This window comes from Aristolochia californica, unplaced genomic scaffold (assembly GCF_029961685.1).
Source record: "Aristolochia californica isolate CCGP_79_NKW_82.1479 unplaced genomic scaffold, dmAriCali1.0.hap1 SCAF_16, whole genome shotgun sequence".
Classification (NCBI taxonomy): Eukaryota; Viridiplantae; Streptophyta; class Magnoliopsida; order Piperales; family Aristolochiaceae; genus Aristolochia; species Aristolochia californica.
This window is the reverse complement of record NW_027181837.1, coordinates 15659018-15679170: the sequence shown is the minus strand read 5'-3', so window position 1 is coordinate 15679170 and position 20153 is coordinate 15659018. Positions and strand designations below refer to the sequence as shown.

The window sequence follows — 20153 nt, the reverse complement described above, 5'->3', positions numbered from 1 at the left end:
CATTCCAAATTACTTCAAATCCAGTCTTTCATGAAATAACTAAGCATATCGAAGTTGATTGTTACTTTGTCAGAGAGAAGTTGCAAGCATATATTATAAGTCTAAAACATGTTTCATCTCACAACCAACTTACGTATATACTCACAAAATCAGTTAGCTGGAAAGTTCTCACCACTATGAGCACCAAGCTAGGAATATATGATGTCTTCTCACCACCAGCATGAGGAAGAGTGTTAGAAGACACCCATGTGAAAGTTGGCACAATTGGTTAAAAGGAAGAACTCTTCACCCAAGTCTAGAGTTGGCAAAAGATGTAAATAAAGTGATCTTCATAAGGATGACATAAAGGTGTAATTATGTAAGATGATGTATGTCCACTTATATCTTTTCTTTCATAAAGTTTGTAGCCCTAAGGACATTTTAGTCACTGTAAACCTCCTTTTACAACTATAAATAAGAGTCTCAAGGCATGAGGTAGAGCATCAAGCCTCTTCTCAAATTTGTCCCTAACCTATTCTCTCTTCTCTGAAGAGCTCTCTCTCTCTTTCTCAACCAGTCGTCTCTCTCTTCCTTTTCTTCCTTTCTTCTCTTCTACTTCCTCCTCTCTTTCTCCGCCACCTTGACTGAGACCTTCCACTATGGCATCCTAAATTCCACAAACACAGAATGTTATAGGGGATCAATACCGATAAATGTGCAAGAATATGGCAATTCAAAGTGCTTAACCATATCAGACATCAAATGTAGAAACATAAAAAAATTAACTATGAAAACTAAACATAAAATTGACTATCAAATTGACCATGAAATTTTCCACCAATAATTTGGACAAAAAATCAACTAGAATTTGACCAAAGACATAAAGAGTATAGTTTCCAAATGAATGTTAAAACCGTTTTCTTCAATAAAAATGTAGACTAAGAAATTTGTATGGAGTAAGTTCAAGGTTTTATTAAACATGCATGGATTTGAAACTAAAATACAAAAATCAGAAAAAGAAAAAACAATGTATGAGTTGAACCAAACATCTAAAGTCTGAACTATAAATTCTATGAAATAGTTAAAATTTTATACAATCTTCAAAAGATCATTTTATCTATAGTATCACAATAGTGAGAGCTCAAATCGTTCATTACTACGTAGACCCTACCTCTGGATTCGATCAATTAACTTATGACTTTGACATCCAAAAAGAAAAAAATTACTCCCAACACAAAATTATCACTATTGTATGTATGCAAGTGGAGGGGGCATGGGTTTCACATCCCTTATGTTTTGCTCACATAAATAAACTCATATCTCATATAAAGGCAAATAATTAATCTTAAGGGTTGTAAAGGCCAGTGGGTAAAAAAATGCTTACATTAAGAAGAGACAATTATGTATCTAAGCTCTAAAAGTATCTCATATGGGAAAATCTTCAAGTGTCAACAAAACAAAGGGTGAACTAAAGGCATCCATATACTAAAGCTCCATTTTATGAGACCATTGGACCTCTCTCTCTCTCTACAAAAGACAGAAAATTTTGTACCTACAAACTATGCAAACTATGGAACCCGTCTATAGATCATTCAAGTGTTCAGTCCAAATGGTTTTATCTTTGGCAGGTGGTTAGGAAAGCTTAAACAGAGCGAGGGATATGAGAACAAATGATAGAAAAAACTGTAGGAAAAAGATTCGCAAGGATTATTTCAACAAACTAGGATAAAGCTCACCCGATGATGATGGCTTCTGAGATTAGGTAGAAGTGCTTTCTAATTTTCCTAATTAGTAGATTCTTTTATTCTAACTGCTTGATGTTGCCTTGAGACATTCATTACCATCTACTCTTTTTACTTTTAGCTATTCCCATCATTTTACTAGAGGAACTCTTCTACCTGTTCAGCACTCATGGGAGGTGTGCATCTATCCATCATGACATGCTTGTTTAATAATGAAAGGCTGAGAAGGATAAAGGCATCAGTGGCCCCCGAGGATGATGATACTAACAGAAGCACTTCATCAGTACCTTGTATGAGAAGTCCATATGACGAGCTACTCAGTGTCTCAGGCTAATTTAACAAAAGAATAAAAGAAGAGAAGACGAGGGGAGACAAAGGTGAAGTGGAGTGACAAAGATTGTCTGGTTATCATAAAAAAAGCAACTTCAAAATTCACGGTGTTGTCACCATATTCATGGCAACGTTCACCGGTACAGGCTCCCTACCCCATGTGTGTGGGCCTGTGAGGACAACTACCATCTGGTTTAGAAAATACTACAAAGACTGCTCGTCTTCTATCACCCACCAGTTGCATGGAAAGGTAGCCTGGTCAAGACCAGATGACCCCAAATGTTTAAATCATCGGTAAGATTAGATTAAGTTTGTGCTCATTGTTCTTTATCTTTATCTTTGGGTAATCACTTCCAACTTTTCTATAAAAGAAAAGCACAAACCAAGTTCTCATTTTTAAAAGGAAGACTCAAAAGTGGAACCAACTCTCCATGATATCCACTGAGAAAATTAAAGATACCAATTGACACTTTTGGAAAAGAATTGAAAATAAAAAAACTGTAACATTCTTTGCAACCCCCCACAAACCTCCTTTCTTCTATTCATATCTTAGACAGTTTTCACACTGACAAAAAAACCAAGTCTTTTGGAATAGAGCAATTGGAATTTAGAAATACAAGATGACAAAAGTCCTATATGCTGCTATTAGCTATGGGTGAACCTCTCTTAATTCTTTCCATATTGGTTGTCTCATAAACAGGAAGACCATTTGAATAGACACCCAGGTCATAGTTTTGTAGTTCAAACAGATCAGAGCTTGAATCACTGTCTCGTCCATCATCCATGTCTTCAGTCCTCCTTAAATTCTTCAGAGAAGATATCTCATCAAGCCATCTCCTCTCTCTATGTACTGAAGTCCCACTTTTCTCTGAAAGACCAGCGTAGAAGATCAACCCCTCTAAATACCCATTACTGGAAATCTTGTTCTTTTCAGAGAACCCATCTATAGATTTAATACTCTCACCAATCCATGCCAAATTCATCTCTCTCTTATCACAAGGAACTTTAATTTGTGGGCAGAAAGTCACTGACCTGTCTTGCCCATTGCACTTGGATAGAGGGACTACTTGATTGTGATCTGAATAGATTTTTGGGTCCTTGAACACCTTTGTGGGAGTATGGGAATAAGGTGGGGGTGTCCTAAAACCAGAGCTTGAAGAAGAACACAAGGATTTGGTATCTGCGGTACCAGTACCTCGAAAATGGCTTATACTGCTCCTCCTCTTCCTCCTTCCACCGGCGCTCTCATCTTCATCTTTGACAGACTGGGAACTTGACTTGGATTTCTTCTTGGAAGATGTTTGGCTGAAGAGAGAGTTGAGAAAGCTGGCCAATCTGCCACCAGGAGAGGTCGGCTGCTTGCTTTTCTTACCTTTGACTTTCTTCTCGACATTGTAAGACTGTGAAGGCAGTAGATCCTTCATGGGCATGTCAAGGCTCTTCCTTCCTCCTACCCACATGGTTCTTTCTTTATCTTCCATCATGGGTCTCCTGGGAAGATCAGTTGCACCAACAAGGCAGCCAGTCTCCGGTCGACCGGAGAAGTACTGAGCGGCCTCAAAGACGTCAAGCTCACCGGAGTCCCTCCGGTTCCTTGGATTCATGAAGAACTCGCTGGAGTCTCTTGCAACCATGCTAGCCATGGCAAGATTAAAGCTAGTGCCAAAGCAAAGTGTTAACTACACCAGTCTCTTAAGGTGGGTATCGTGGGGTACTTAAGGGCGGGAGAGAGATAGACTTGAGAAGGAGAGTGGGAGTGGGAGTATGATGTAGTGAGTTGAAATGATTGAGTATAGTGGGAGGCTACTGCATATAGTTGGTGGAACAACTAGAATATTATTTCTGCTTGAGGAAAGTCTTCGTTTTTAAGAGGGACCCAGCTCATGCTATTCTTTTTATTATGGGCATTGAAAGAAAGCTTTTCAAAGAGAGAGAAGCTAATTATAATCGCATTACTTTCATTTCATCCTTAAACCCTTCAAAAAGATCAATCTTGACATTAAACATAGAAAGAAATACTAGGAAAAAAAATTCTACCAGAGTAGGAATTGAAAACTAAAGTGTTAGATCTAAGTCCAAAGCTTAAATTAGAAATGGTTTTACTCTAACAAACTTTCAAGGATTTTAAAGGAGAAATTATTAGTACAAAAAATAGTGTAAGCAATCAGGATTTGAATGTTTGGTCCAACTAAAGCTAAAAAAGCTAAATAATTGGCATTATCATTGATTAGTTAAAGGATAATTTTTTTATTATTATCCTCTAAGATGTTTTATTTCAAAGTATGACCAATTAGCATTCTCAGTTGAGGGAAAAATCCAAATGAGGACCCTTAATCTTAATACAAATCATTTTTAGAGTGTTATAGCAATCTTTTTAATGTTCAATACTTTAATTAATTTAATTTTAAACAATTTGGTTAAATTAAAATTAAAGAAGGTACAAAGGGGAGACCACTGTGTCCCAACCTAAAAGGGAGGACAAGGGGAAGGAATGGGACACCCCTATGAATAGGTACAATGGGGTTTGGTGAGAGGAAAGGGAGGAGAGGGGAGAGGAGGGAGGCTTCCCTTGTATCAATCCCATGAATGGAAAATCAGGAGTTGGGAAACCCATATGTCTATTAGATACCAAGGGAAAGAGAGGGCCTTCCCTTCCTTTAGAAGGAGGGTCTTCCCTTGCCCATTGGATTAGGTCACCTCCTCCTCTTCCCACGCCTGATTCATCGTCGGCATTGGGACCCACATATAAGAACCCATTGGAAGGGTTTCTCATGGGACACAAAGAGCCAGACCCTTTCTCTTATTTCATCTATCTACACCACCCTGCCTGCTGTGTATCTTATCCAAATCCAAGTCTATGATATAGTTCACCAATAGCCATGAATTTCTAAAGTGGCAATGGATGGTTCTCTTTCCCCCGACAGTCTTGTCTCTGCCCATGCCATGGACTCCAGGTTAACGTGTTAAGTAAAGAATGAGAAAGGGTTCTTAGGCCAGGGTCGCCTTGTCGGGTACCTGGCCAAAAGCTGATACTTATCAACCAACACAGCAGGAGTGAGTGGTCTCCCTACTTCTCCCATGCAAACACACCAAAGAGAGAGGAGCCCACATATTTTCTCTCGATGGAGAGGGAGGGGTAGGGGCAGCCCCTCCCTTCTCTTGATCGTTCTATAACACGACACAAATAAACCGTAAATTTACATAAATTTGAGAAGAAACATGAATGGATTAGACTAAAAGAATGCAAATAGGCCATGCAAAATAAAATAAATCAATTTTAGTTGGCCCTCCAAATGTTCTCATTTGAAAAGATAATGGCTGATGAATTCCACTCATGGAGGTACTTTTCCAAAAGAAAAAATCCATTTCTTTTGCCTTCTTTCTTTGTAAATCATTGTGAAGATAAAATGATAAAAGTCAATGACCCAGATGGAGATATTTCTCCCATGCAAACTTCAGGCTTCAAAAGGAGAAGAAACCTGTTCTTTTGATTCTAAGCAAAGAAGGGAGAGGAAGCAACTCATATCCTCCTCAAGAATTGTCTCACAAAAGTAGCCCAACCAGCTGTCCGAGTTGTCTCTTTTTCCTTTTCACTCTCTTCCATTTTCTTTCTTTCCCTTGTGTCCTCTCACCTTATCCAGAATCTCTTGTTGATCAGACCATTTATGTATTTTTTTTTTTTTTTTTTTTTTTTGTCATAAGCTCCAAAACTAAATCATTAAGTTCAAAAAAGGCCCACAAGTAGACAGAAATAGCACAAAAGCTTCAAAAAATAAGAGAGGATAGACATGACCGAGACATAACTCCAAATGGACGACAACAAGTTGTAATCAAAGCGAGATCTGACTTATGACTGCAGAATACAAAATGAATTGATTTTGGTGAAGAAAATTCCAATTCTGACTCCACAAGTTGAAACCGCAATGAGTTCAAGAGATTGCTATAAAAGAGTCATGAAATGATTTTGGTGAGGAAAAAAAAATCCAATTCTTTAACTTCACGATAGCGATGATGAGATGCAAGACACGGATGCAAAGGTTAGGATGGACTAGCACCTGAATCATATTTGAGGAAGAATTAAACCACATATTTATGGTTGATTAAGGGTAGTATTTATACAATTTAGAATAAAAAAGATAAGTTTTACGTAAAAAGATAAATATAACATAGGATAAATCCAATGGGATATTATTTAATAACTGAAGGGATTAGGTTTATCCCTTATCGTCCTCCTCAAGATAGACCACTATTTAGAGAGGTCAATCTTGTCTCATATCAACTGAAACTGTGAACTTGGGATTGGCTATATATGGAGATTTGTTTTGAGAATTCTTGGAATCAAAATGATATGAAGAGCAGCGGCACTAGTAGTGGCTGGGAAGGGTAGCGGCATTGGTAGCGGTTGGGAAGGGCATTGGCACTGGTAGCGGCTGGGAAGAGCGCAGCTGGGAAGAACAGTGGTACTGGTAGTAGCTGGGAAGGGCAACAACACTCGTAACTGCTGGGAGGAGCAGTGGCACTGGTAGCAGTTGGGAAGACCGCACTGGTAGTGGCTGGGGAGGACGGAATCGAAGAGAACACATAATCCGGTGAAGAGATGTGGAAGAGTAGCGGTTAATTGTGAGTTTTTTTTCTCGCACATGCGAAATTCGCACACTACACAGGTACATTTGTGAGATAGGGGTTTGGTACGACGCCGGCGAGGAGCTTTGGTTGCTGGTAGAGCTGATGGCGGCAACGATGAGGGTGACAACGACACATTGGAGAGGATAACTACGAAGGATTGAGAGACACAGAGATGGAGAAGAGGGAGAGAAAGGTGCAGAAGGCAATCAGAGTAGCAGAAGCTCCGACCGTCTATGTGGAGGGGATTTCGTTGAGGAATCGACAACGAGAGACCTGACCGAAGGGTGGATGGGGTTGAGGCTCTGGCTGATCCCGTTCTACGGAATGGTGAATGTAGCTTCAATGCTAATGAGAGGCACGATCGGTGTTGTCGAGGCCAGGGACCACTGTGGGAGAGGGCAAGGTGGAGTGGTGAGGGATGCGTCGTTGACGAGAAGTCTAAAGGACTATGAAAGGAAGAATCACAGAGGGTTTCAGAGTTGGTGGGAGGGAAATTTTTGTTCTAGAGGTGAGAGTTGATGGTTCAACTTGAGTCGTGATGGGCAAAGAAGATTTCAAAAAAAGAAAAAATTGGAAGAAGACAAATGCAGAGAGTGAATTACGGATGCGATGGTGGGTGAGAGTGATGCGGACGGAATCAAGAGCGTATTGGCTAGGTGGTTTAGCTTGGGAGGGTATGACAGAGAGTGAGTTACGAGTGTAGAGACAGAGGAAGCAGAAAAAAAATTGGAGGATGGCTGATGCAGAAGATCGGTCTACTTTGATAACATGTTAGATATTAAATTGAAGTACATTAGAGGATGAACTGAACAACATCTTTACAATTGATTAAGGGTGGTATTTATAAAATTTAGAATAAAAAAGATAAACTTTACATGAGAAGACAAATACAATATAAGATAAATCCAATGGGATCCTATTCGATAATTAATGTTATGGATACAACATAAGAAAAGCCGCTCTCTCTCGTCCATCTCCACCCCATTCATGTTCGTAATCCCTAATCCTCTTCCCACAACCTCCTATAACTCATTCTATTCCTCTTTCCAAAAACTCTCTTATGTGTGCACATATACTTTGAATTCATCGTTCAACCCTTTTGGGTTCTTCAATATCTAATATTGTTGTTTGCCAATAAATAAATACTATTGATGGTAGTGTTTGCTTTTTCTTTTAGGTCTATTAAGCTCATTATTATACATTAGTATGTTCAATTGCAAAGTCTTGGGCTCCTCTATGATACCTTGTAATTCTATGGTATCAAGGTCATCACAATATTTTATTTATTTTTATTTTTAAAATTTTAGATGTAGGTTGGAGTTTGAACCCAGCTCGAGCTCGGGCTCAAACTCAGTAAATTTTTTTGGGCTCGAGTTTGATTTCAATTTAAGGCTTGAGGCTGAGCTCGAGTTCAAAGTATTCAGATCAAGCCAAGTTCAAACATATATAGGTTCGAGATTGAGTCAGCTCGGCTCGATGCTACCCTTACTCGCTCCAATCTTAACTTCGTCTTAAACTTAACTGGATCACTCTCAGATGGGCCGTTTAATCTCTTCTTTCTCTGATCCATTTATCCTCTGCTATCAATCTCTAGTCGAAGCTGAGACTCTCCTTCTCAATGACGCATCTCGGGGCCCTATCACGAGCTCCATGTCCAATTTTGGGCACTCTTTCTTAACATTTCCTCCATCCGTGAATATAAATGGGCCACGAACCGGCTCAAGGGCAGGTTCGTGAGGGGGACTGCTGCGGCAAGGGCAATATCGTGGCTAGGGTGGCAACGGGTCGTCCTTTCGGGTCTGGGTTTAGATCAACTTAAATCTATTATTAACCAAGTTTATTAAGACCTAGACCCATTCGGGTTTGGATTAGGTTCAGATTAACTCATTTAACTAATAAAAAATAAAAAAAATAAACATAAATATTAAAAAAATTATCATTTAAAATTAAAAGGATATCAATTTTATAAAAAAATTAATTGATAACTGAAATAAAAATGTACTTTCTCAACAAGAGTTATCACTAAATGTCGAATAAATGGCTCATGACACATATTAAATACAAACCAGCTTAGAGACTTCGTTACCATCTGTTTTAAGTTTTAATATTTATTCAAAAAAATAAAATAAAATAATAGTTAGTTCTTCCAATTGTACATTACATGAAAAGAAAAAAAATAACTATTATTCTAAAAAATAGTTAACGAAAAGAAAAATTTGATTATTATCTCATTTTCACTAACTGTTTTTGGGATAATAATCGTTAAATTATTTTTTATTTTTTTATTTGAAGTTTTATTTTTAAATAATAATAAAATAATAGTTAGAGTAAATTCCTCTTCCCGTTGTATATTACATTCTAAGGGTATATTTGGAACACTATAGAAAATAATAATAATAATAATAATTATTATTATTATTCTTTAAAAAAATTAATTAGGGGTCTATTTGGAACACTATAGAAAAGAATTTTATTATTATTATAATTATTATTTTAAAAAATAGTTAATAAAAAAGAATTTAATTAGGGGAAAGAAAGGGTATGTTTGGAACATTATAGAAAATAATTTTTTTATTATTATAATTTAAAAAATAGTTAATAAAAAAAGAATTTAATTAGGGGAAAAAAAGGGTATGTTTGGAACACTATAGAAAATAATTTTTTTTATTATTATAATTTAAAAAAATAGTCAATAAAAAAAATTAATTAGGGGAAAGAAAGGGCATGTTTGGAACACTATAGAAAAGAATATTATTATTATTATTATTATCATTATTATTATTTTCAAAAATAGTTAATAAAAAAGAATTTAATTAGGGAAAAGAAAAGGTATGTTTGGAACACTATAGAAAAGAATTTCATTATTATTATTATTATTTGAAAAAATAGTTAATAAAAAAAGAATTTAATTAGGGGAAAGAAAGGGTATGTTTGGAACACTATAGAAAAGAATTTTATGATTATTATTATTATTTTAAAAAATAATTAATAAAAAAGAAAAAAAAATAGGGGAGTCCCACAAAAGGAATTTTCTTCTTGTTCTCTCCATTTAAAAATAAAGTGCATGGCACAAAAATATTTGTCATATGAAAAGTTTATACTTCCCTAGTACAATCTCTGGTCCTATACGGAAAAAGGTTGGCTTTCCACACCCCTACTATATGTGGATTGTGGAGGAGATAGGGTCCCCCCCCCCCCCCCCTTTCCTTTTGTCTTCGTCTATATCTCTCAGTCTCTATATACATATATATGTATAACCCTGAAATTCCAACGAATCAAACAAGATTGATTTTCCTCTCTGCATCGCTTATTCCTCGTACATGGGGGGGCTCTCGCACAGTAACTTACCGACGCTTGAATTGCCGACCATTGCTTCCCCCGAATTCATGTAAAAAGGATGGAAGACCTTTTTACTTTTGTTATCCTCTGCCGAAGATCAAACCTTTTTTCGTGAAAAGTAAAGCCACTCGTACTGCTTTACGAGACTCCAACCAAGAGTTTTTCCCAGCCGGACGGCCACCTTTCAGTGTTTCTGATCATAAAAGCCCTACAGTAATTCCTTCAACCCAGACTGCTGCATTTCACCTCCGCCATGTCTACCAATGGCTCCAGAATCTCGTTAAATGTCTCCTTCAATGTCACTGCCTCTCCCACAGTGGATTGCTCAGAAACGTCTTCCCACCAACCCCAGACTCCCCTGCCCCCTACCCTCTCTTTTGTTTCCTCTGGTACCCTTCATCCAGTCAGTTCTATTCATTTCAGCAACTAATCTTCAACAACCTCCTTTATTATGCTGCTTCTTTCATTTTTCTCATCCCTCCAATCAAAACCCACTTACAAGGTGAAAGATGTTTCAGTGTTTCAATTATGCCTTAATTGTTGGGATAATTTTGATTAAAGAGCAATACCCTGAGATTAACCTCCTGATATTAAGAGTATTATCTCTTTGATTGACACAGTTTACGTACAACCTTGGGCTTAGTTGAGCTTGAAATAAAGGATGGAAGGTGGTAGAGCTTAAGTGTTGAATTAGAGTAGCTAAATGACTTTTTATGTTAATTAATGTGCCTTGACTTGAGCCTTCACATGTGCTATCGTGTGGTAGTATTCTTGTATTTACACTTCTACCTCCTTTCATCCAGTCCCTTTACCATTTTTGCTACTCCATTATTGTTATTATTGCTGTTATTATTATTTATGGTCGAACATCGACCACATGGCTGAAAGAAAGTTGTCCAGAATATCTAGCCCCATTTTTTATTCTTAAACAGGAAGCAACCCAAATTGGCACTGGCCTCAACTGTCTTTAACAGACTGAAGATGACGCAATGCTTGTTTTTTTCCTTAAAATCAAGCAAGGACAAGCAGTACTATAAATTGACAAGTGAAGGTTTCTAAGGAAGGTCCTCTCTTCACTTTATAATGTCTGTGTGATTGCAACCCATCTCTTTCTCCTCCCACAGATTGTAAGAGCCTCACTTATCATTCAGTAAGCCAACACAAAGACATTGTTTGACCCTTAATCGTCTGCATTACTGACAACCCTTGAAACAACAAGATATTTGGTGATTTGCAGGTTTTGATTAGGTGGGGATTTGGCAGCAGACTTGTAGAGTTTGATTGAGATTCTTTCTGCAAAACAGGTGAGAACAACTGAACACAGTAAAGGGTTGACATAAAAAAATATAATGACTTGCCAACAAAATAGTTGCAACTAAATGGAGCAAACAAACCATTGCCTGTCGATCAATAAAGTAAGCTTCCTACAATAAGGAACAGTTTTGCGGTCCCAACACTTCTTTCTCATATTTTAAATAAGAGTGAATGGATTGTGATGTGATCAACACAGACAAGAGTAAAAAAGAAAAAAAAGAAAAAACTGTAAAAACTTTCTAAGAGGACTGACTTTGTGGTCCCAATAAATTAACGAGTTGATAAATTAAGATAGATTGCAAATTGATGCTCACTTCAAGGGGCAAAGACAGGGTCAGAACAACGTTCTCCTTTTCTACTGAAAATAACAGAGATCATGACAGGTAAATGAGACTGGGGAGACAAAGTGGATAAACCTTATGCAAAGATCCGAGGCTAGTGTTGAGGTCATCAAGTACCACTAGATGGGGTGCTTTTAGTTTTTTACTTGTTACTGTTTTCATGCTTATGCAAAGTCAGGAGTGTTTGCAAATCCAACAAAAACTACCATTTATTCCGATAAGTTTTTCCAGTTGCCCACGAGGATAAAAAAGGCTTTCATCTCCTCCCGAACTGTTCTCTGTCTACATTTTTTGAGGAAGCCAAACCATCCCTGAAGCAAAAGGATCAGACATTGTACAAACATGCAAGATGAACAAGTTTGATTTGGGCAGACCTGCTAACCTTAAGACAAATGGCAGAAAAGAGGGAGAAAGTGAGGTGTCCAATTCTGTTTCTTTAAATATGAGAAGCACCATTGATGTTGCTGATAAAGTCTGAGTTCTGAAAAACTTTTAAGGAGGCATTCCTTATATAAGGGATTTCACCTAATTAAAATTAGTCAGAACTTAAAAAAAAATTAAACTCTTGAAATTTCATTTAGGCCAAAGCACTGTCCATCTACCCCAAAACAATGAGAGCCTGGTGTCCATTCCCATCCCTGTTTTCCTTTAAAGAGGTGACATAAAAAATCTTTGGATGCTTAGGAACTGTAGCCATGGGTCCACAGAAACCCCCCAGCGTTGAATGCATACAAACACTCTTGGCTTTTTGCCTCAATCAAGAAGGTGGGGCCTCCTCTTGGCTCTTCTCATAAAACCAAGTGCAGCTTTTCTCCCCTTTTCTCTGTATGAAGCAGTGAGAGGGACAAATGCACCCATAAGAAGGAAAGAGTCACCTTCTTGACAAACTGCCTCTAATCCTGTGTTTGGTAGTAGCCACCCCCAACAACCCCAGAAATTCTCAACCACTTAAAAGGTGTTCAGATTTCTAAGGCTTTTGCTGTCATTCCAGTGCAGAAAGATCAGTTTCATTGAAAGAAATTCATCCAAGGCACTGTTTCAATAGGGATGAAATGTGGAAGAAAGTTATATAGATTTCCTGAGTTAAAAAAATTCCATTCTTGTTTACAACAGAACAGGAGCGATGTCAAGTGCCTTCAAACTATTCTTCAAAAAGTCATGCTTTTCAGTTGAGCTTATTAATAACCATAAAAGTGTTCTTGTTTTTTTTTTTTTTTTAAATAGCTTATTCTAAAAGCCAAACCATTCAAATTTCCAAAAAAATCCAAAAAAACCATTCACACTCTCCATAATGATGTAGAGACAAACAACAGCTTGCTGCAAAAGACAGGTATGTTTTCTGGCTCAAATGGTTTAGCCTATCCCAAAGGACAAAAGGAAATGAAATCAAAGGAAAAGGTAGCACTCCTACTAAAATAATCTAAGGCAATAAGGGAGGAATAAAAAAAAAAAAAACTCAAGTGCTCATAGATTTCGTTATTGTTTCTGTGCTGACCTTGAACTGTAGAAATTAAAAGAGTAAGAAGAAAATGTTCCTCTGGAGAAATCTGGCATTGGGAGTTTATGGTCCCTGCAGTAAGTGGTCGGTTACTGGACAAAACTTTTGAATAGGAAGGCCGGCGTTTAGTTGGTATCCATGACACTGAGATAAAGGAGCTTTCATGGCTCTATCATTAAAAAGTCGGTATTAAGTGAAGCAGGTTCCCCATCCCCTACTCTCCTCTTCTACTTACACTTGTCAAAGAACCTATGCAGCCTTCATGGCGGCTTTGCTTTCATATTCCCATCATCAATGGTGATCTTCAATACCCAAGTAAATATCTTCTCTACTTTCCCTTCTTTACTTTTATATCTAATCCACATTAAAGATAAGATAAATTTTTTTAGGGATTACCTAATTCTTCCACGAGGGAAAAAGACAGGGTATGCAACCCCTCCCCTCCCCTCCCCTCACAACAAAACAAATGAGAAACAAGATGAATGACCAACAACTATATATTTTTAGTTCAAACCAAATTGACCCGTTTGTCGTTTTTTTAACGAAAATGACTAAAATACTCTCAATCGACTCCATCATCTAACCATAACTAAAACCTTGGCATTCAGTGGTGAGTTGTTGAGATGACAGGGTGGAGATGTCTTGTGATTGTAGGCTTTTGAGTAATTAACCGAGGCCATGGTTTAAAGTTTCAGGTACATGTTAAAAAAGGCAGTGGTAGTTTGGTCATGTGGAGATGCAAGGTATCTTCTCTGTCCTTGCCAATCAAGTTGCCGTTGCTTTCTCAACTCTTCGCATCAATGACAATTAAAATTTCGAAAAAAAACCACAGTGACAGCATAGAGAGAGAAATTTGACTGTGACCGAGACCTCAGATGAGAGGGGAGAAGCCAAAGAGTGGACTTGCATGCTTTAATTCTCTCTCTACCATTGGACCCTTGTTTGTCGCCCTCAGGCTACAAGAACTCTTCACGACAAAGCTCTTTCATGAAAGACATGTCGACTCGCCTTACTCTTTCTGCTCCACCTGCTTTACCACGAACTCCCATTTCCTTGTAAAGCTGATAATATCTATCGGTTAACCTGGACGTTTGCACTTTGTTCTGATTCTCCTGTTTCTTGCTTTGAACGTGAAGTGGGAGATCAGCTCTCTGATTTTTCGCTTCCGGTGGTTGATATACATTGAGAATTGTACTGCTTTAGTTGTAGACTATAGACTAGGAGAGAGGAGTTTCTTTCTTGAATTATTCTGGGTTCATGTAATATCTTTTCTTTCTTGACTTCGGCACTCTTCTCTTCCGAGCTTCTGCTCTATTTCTCTTAGTTTCCTGCGTGCTCAGGACTGCGCCGCGCGATTTTCCAAAGGCTTTCGGATGCTCCAAGGTGAAATTTAGGTGGGTTTTTGAACTTCGAGAGTTTGTACTTCTGCTTGTTTCTTCTTCTTTTCGTCTTGTCAATTTGATATCTCGAATACTTAGAATTTCTGGAGGTTTTTGACTGCTAATTTGCGCTAATCTATGATATACTTTTCTTGACTTATACTTTTATTGATTTTCTGGATTCCTTTTTCCTGTTTTTGCTATGTTCTGTTTTGTTCGATAATGGGGTTATGATGCTCCGTGGATTAAAGTAAGCTTGATTTGTTTTGCCATCTTGCTGATATTTTTTACTCGTGTCACTTTACAGATATTGAAACTTTCGGTTGGCCTTTCCGCGAGGAATGAGCAGGAGATGCTTTTCTTCAATCAATCTTTGCCTTGCATAAATCGTCTTCAACTTTGATGCTTTTCTGTAATGGAATCTTGGAGCTATAGTTTGGAAGGGAAGGGTTCCATGTTGGCAGATGAAATTGTTTCAACCACTGACGCACTTGGAAGAAGCAGAAGAGGATTAGCTAGTTGGGACTTAAAAACTCCTTGCAGCTATGATACTTCCAAGCTTGCTACTGTCCGCGAAACCATAAACAACCGAGGATACATGGAACTGGGTTTGTCTGAGAATGTTCGAAAATCAGTTCCAACCAGTACTCCTGTGGGGTTTTCGGGCAATAAGGCAGGAAGTGGACGAGTGGAGCCTTCGTCCTATTCTTCTCATTTGGTTAACCCCAAGACTTCTTTCGTCCGGGATGATGAGTCCGGAGGCTCTATACTAGATTCGAATAGTCGGGGAGATTCCTCGTTCATAGATTTAAAATTGGGAAGATTGGCTGATTATAGAGATGGGAAGATCGATAAATCGTCGAAAGATTCGCGAGGTTTGTCATCAGTTGTGTCATCGGTGCCTCCAAAGAGAGGGCGTTCGGCTAATCTTAGCAGTCAGACCCCTTTTTGCCAAGTTCATGGATGTAATATGGATCTCAGCTCTTCTAAGGACTATCACAAGAGGCATAAGGTTTGTGAGCTTCACTCAAAAACCGCCAAAGTAATTGTAAACGGGATTGAGCAGAGGTTCTGTCAGCAATGTAGCAGGTAGACTTTTACTTTTCTTGTTGTGTATTTATTGAAAATCGTTTTAGTCAACTGTTTATGCTTGCTGTTGCTGCTTTGGACGGCATTCGCTGAGATTCACTCGAAATCACTGCTTCAACAATTTGTTTTTTGTTTCCATATGCTTGGGCCACCCTTCTCGTCTCAGTATCCCTACTCTCTGCAACTAGAACTTGAACTTTTCATATTCTTAGAGATCCTTCAGTTGAGATGTTAAACATTCATAGATTAATATGTTCTGCTATGGTTGCTTGTCTGGATGAAAATTGTGCCGACGCATTCTTGGAAGATGTCTTGACTTCCAAAGAATCATAAATTTCTCTCTGTGCAGTTTGAAAAACTGGGGGGCACCATGGATATTTCAATATTTGAAGTATGAAGATGGATTTTTCCCATTGTCATCTGATTTATTGTAGAATGTGTTTTTAAGCAGTTTACGTTACCTTACTAAGTTTTTAAGGCATATATGTCATGTGTTTGTAGCGTTGAAGCTTTTAGAAATGAATATTTTGTCCACAGAAGCTGGACATCGGTTCTCTGGCATTTGTTTCTTCTTAAAGCATTTCATGTCCCCAATAAAAACTGTCCTTTTATCAGGTAACCACAATTTCATTGATGAGATGCTTCAAACCATACCTTAGCCAATGCCAGCCTCAACTAGAGCTCTGGGTGTTGAGAGGAGCACGTCCAATGAATGCTGTTAACTGTTTGCATTTTTACCTGGGTGGGTTCCAAAAGATTGACACGGAGAGAAAAGATAACATTTGTCTTCTTTCCTTGAAACATGTTAATACTAGATGATGGACATTCCCCTAATTTTTGGAGCACTTGTCATGTATTTGCTACATGGGGAACATGTGCTCTTAGCCTATGTTTTTGTTGATCTTGTTGGTGGATTCATCACCCTGGGACCCATGTAGAATAGTATCCTGCAAATCATGGGACTAATGTTATATGTCTAATGCATCATTGGTCTCTTTATGCAGATTTCATTTACTGGCTGAATTTGATGATGGTAAGCGTAGTTGTCGTAAACGCCTTGCAGGCCACAATGAGCGCAGAAGAAAGCCTCAGCTGGACACTCACTCTGGAAAAAATGGGAAGATACTTGCTTCATATCATGGTAATTATGAGCTTCTTTTCATCTTTCTTTCCATAATTGTGGATTCCAAAGGTTACTCGGTGCTTGAACTACATATGATTCATTTATCTTGAACTATTTCTTAGCAGAAGTGTAATTTCCTTATTTTAAATAGTTCAATTTTGGCCCCACAGACTCATCAGTTTTCATTGTCATATGACCTTCAATAATTCCTTTTTTCTAAATTTTGATGTTTTTTAACTTTTAAATAAAGGTGATGTGATTGATTCTATTCATTACCACTATATCTGAACCCCTAACACTTAACTAAGCTTCTTGCATGTTAGGGTTGCTTAGAAGTTTTTGCTGTGTTTTTTCCCACATTCCTATATCTTGGATACAGAAACCATCTGTCCTGATTTATTTTTCATAGAATTCTAAAAACCAATTCAGGAAATAAGAAAAAATTGCAAATCATTGCTGCCGAATGTGTTAAACTGTTTCTTCTGCATTCACACAATAAACAGTGATCACAGTTAGACTACAACGATAAGCTCTTTGAAAGTGCCATGGCAAGATATGTAAGTTTGAACCTCAGGATGCAGAGTATATCATACTTGCTCATGGTTCTCTCAAATCAGTTTCCTTTGGTAGAATATTTTTATTTGGCGTTACTGTTTCGATCCATATTTGGTATCCACTTACTTTTTGGTATTTAGATTGACTATTGTATCTGCTGCTTTGGGAGATTCTTTCATGAATCATCAGTCGAGCAGAGCGTAGCGTTATGAAGTATTGTGTATGTATAGAAATTTGTGAAGTTTAATTTATAAGATGAAAAAGTTAGCCAAAAGAGCCACCTCAACTGGTCTCTTATGTAGTGGACCCAACCTTTTGTGAGCGTCTTCTTTATTGTCTTTGGAACAATTGAAATTTTATGCTAGCTAACATGAGTGATTGAATACCGAAACTATATTCAGGTCATGTTGATTTCAGATTGCAAACTCAGTACTTCTAATGATCTTTGTCAGTCATGTTGAATCTTCTCTTCAAGTTCTACCGAGCCTAAGAACATATTACCTTTTGCAGGTGGAAGGTATCTGGGAACTTCTGTACCAGCTAGGACTTCCTTTATTTTCCCAGACATATTTCCGAGTGGCATTCTGCATGAAGTAAAATATGGAAATAATGATCTATACCGGCATGTTAAACTAGAAGATGATCCTATCTATAACAGTCAGTCCTCATTGTCATTCTTACCTCCTTATGCCACAGATAAGCAGTTCTCCAGCCTAGATACTACACCCACTATCCTCAGCTTTAATAACAGTAATAGGTATCCCCTCTACTTGACAGATCAACAATCTGTGTCTAGATCATTACTGCATAAGACCTCACTGGAAGGTGATGCCTCAGTTTATGATGTTACTTCCAGTATTCAAGGCTTATCTGGCATCTCAGACACCGGTTGTGCTCTCTCTCTTCTGTCATCACAATCACAAAATTCAACTAGTCATTCATCGGCTATTCCCTTAGGCCGACAACTGTTCACACACTATGGAGCCGGGTCTCCGCAAGGTCCTTCCCAGTACAATATGAGCCTGTTTTCTGATAAGCTTCTGGGAATGAGTTCACAAGGATCCACCAGTGTGGCTTCAAATAGGTTTTCTTCATCTGGGATAAACTCGATGGAAGATGACCACCTGGGAGCTCTACTAGTCTCAGATGCCAGCAATGCAGTGGACTTTGATACTCAAGCAGATGGGATGTTTCAACGAGTAGGTTATCTAAATGGCAAGGTTCAGATATCTCATGGACAACAGGGACCTACTGTGGATTTACTTCAATTGTCATCACAGCTTCAGAGCATGGACCCCCAGAATGGCTCAGTGCATGTCAAGCAAGAGAATGAAGTCTTCATGACTTCAACGTCTTCTATGTGGTAATACGTTTCTCTCTCTCTCTCTCTCTCTCTTTCTCTCCTGATCCAGGATTTTCGTCCTTAGAGTTGAACTATAATTTATCTTAAGTATGATACTCTAGTCAATGTGTCCCAAGTTGGGCTGTGGCTTTACCATTTTACCAAACTGCTGTTCTTGCTCCCTCATACTATATTTGACTTGCTTGCAAGCATTCACTTCCCAAAATTATGATAGTTGATTATATCTAAACGAATTGCAGGTTATGAGGTATGCCAGGAGCACAGGGCAAGTTCTCTTCATGGTCTCTGGAACTAACCTAAATAGAAGCAGTCAGATAAGGCACATGAAGGAATTTTACCTATTCTCATCTCTTTTACACATGCCTATCACCTGCTCCAGGATACATCCTATGAGATGCAGTCGAGTGGTTCGTACATGTATCTGCATCAGCAAATAACAAGTTCCTGGGCTCAGCATTGGTTTCTTGGACTATTTTTCCACTACATGACTATTTCTTATTGTCCTGGAAGATGGATTAGCACTCGCAAGAGTCTGATAGAATTCGAGTGCAAGTGATTGCATCCTTTTTCCTTGGAACATAACATGTGAAAAAATATTTGACACCTTTTCCATGATAATCCGTTTTGAGTAGTCTATCTGGTTAGAGAAGTTTCCATCAGATTGCTGAAATAACTTTGCCTTAGTGGGTTTCTCTGAAAACCTGTGTTAAGGATTAGTATCATACAGAGAGAGATTGCTGGAATGTCTATCTCGTTTAATTTTTTTTTTCAAAGTGAGATGCTCGGTATATGTGGAAGCAAGAGGTGCTCATGAAAGATCAATTTAGAAATGTGCCTTTTGTCATTCGGACTGGCCCTTTTGAACGATTATATCCTGTATTGATAATCGTCCTTCCTTTCTCTATCTTCCTGGTCCAAGAAGAGAAAATCCCCTCCACCCCCCACTGACCCTCCTTTCTCTGTATTAATTTTTACTTTTAATCTTCGTCATCTTAGTTCTTAAAGAACAGAATTGAATTCCATAGTTACGGAATAACTGGAGCTTCTTAAAAGTAATTGCAGAGCTTGAAAAAGTACTCTAACTTCGATCCGAATTACTATTATTTGTCAAAATCGAATTCTAATTTCCGGTTAATTCTTGAGACGCTGATACCCAAAGTAGAAAGTATAATGATCGATGCCTTTGATTAGATTCCAACAAGTTATTGCTTCGATCAGATTTTGCTAACACCCCAAAAAGAGAAATTCAAGTTATTTTAAAACAGGATATAAATAAAACCCATTTGAAATTCATTTCCATTAACCTTCTTATCAAGAATTTATAATATAAAATTTTAAAAGAAAATGAGAAAAAAAAAAGGGCCCAACCGGGTTCGAACCGGTGACCTCTTGATCTGCAGTCAAATGCTCTGCCACTGAGCTATGGACCCTGTTATCTGTTTAATCTTTTAATTATTTTATTCCTATTACTGATA

General features: G+C 38.0%; 2 protein-coding genes and 1 non-coding gene across 3 annotated transcripts; 1 reads left to right on the top strand and 2 right to left on the bottom strand.

The window, feature by feature from the left end:
- Positions 1-2576: 2576 nt before the first annotated feature.
- LOC137953897 (protein BIG GRAIN 1-like E) lies at positions 2577-3707 on the bottom strand. Its single transcript, XM_068801446.1, has one exon. The coding sequence runs from the start codon at positions 3692-3694 to the stop codon at positions 2684-2686; it is 1011 nt and encodes a 336-aa protein (XP_068657547.1). The 5' UTR covers positions 3695-3707; the 3' UTR covers positions 2577-2683.
- A 10422-nt stretch (positions 3708-14129) lies between these two features.
- Positions 14130-19337, top strand: LOC137952999 (uncharacterized). The gene is made up of 5 exons (XM_068800167.1): positions 14130-14563; positions 14856-15637; positions 16642-16778; positions 17826-18678; positions 18918-19337. The coding sequence occupies exons 2-5, from the start codon at positions 14964-14966 to the stop codon at positions 18922-18924; spliced, it is 1671 nt and encodes a 556-aa protein (XP_068656268.1). The 5' UTR covers positions 14130-14563; positions 14856-14963; the 3' UTR covers positions 18925-19337.
- A 699-nt stretch (positions 19338-20036) lies between these two features.
- On the bottom strand, positions 20037-20108 carry TRNAC-GCA (transfer RNA cysteine (anticodon GCA)). Its single transcript has one exon. It is a non-coding gene; the product is annotated as a tRNA-Cys (tRNA).
- Positions 20109-20153: the final 45 nt, after the last annotated feature.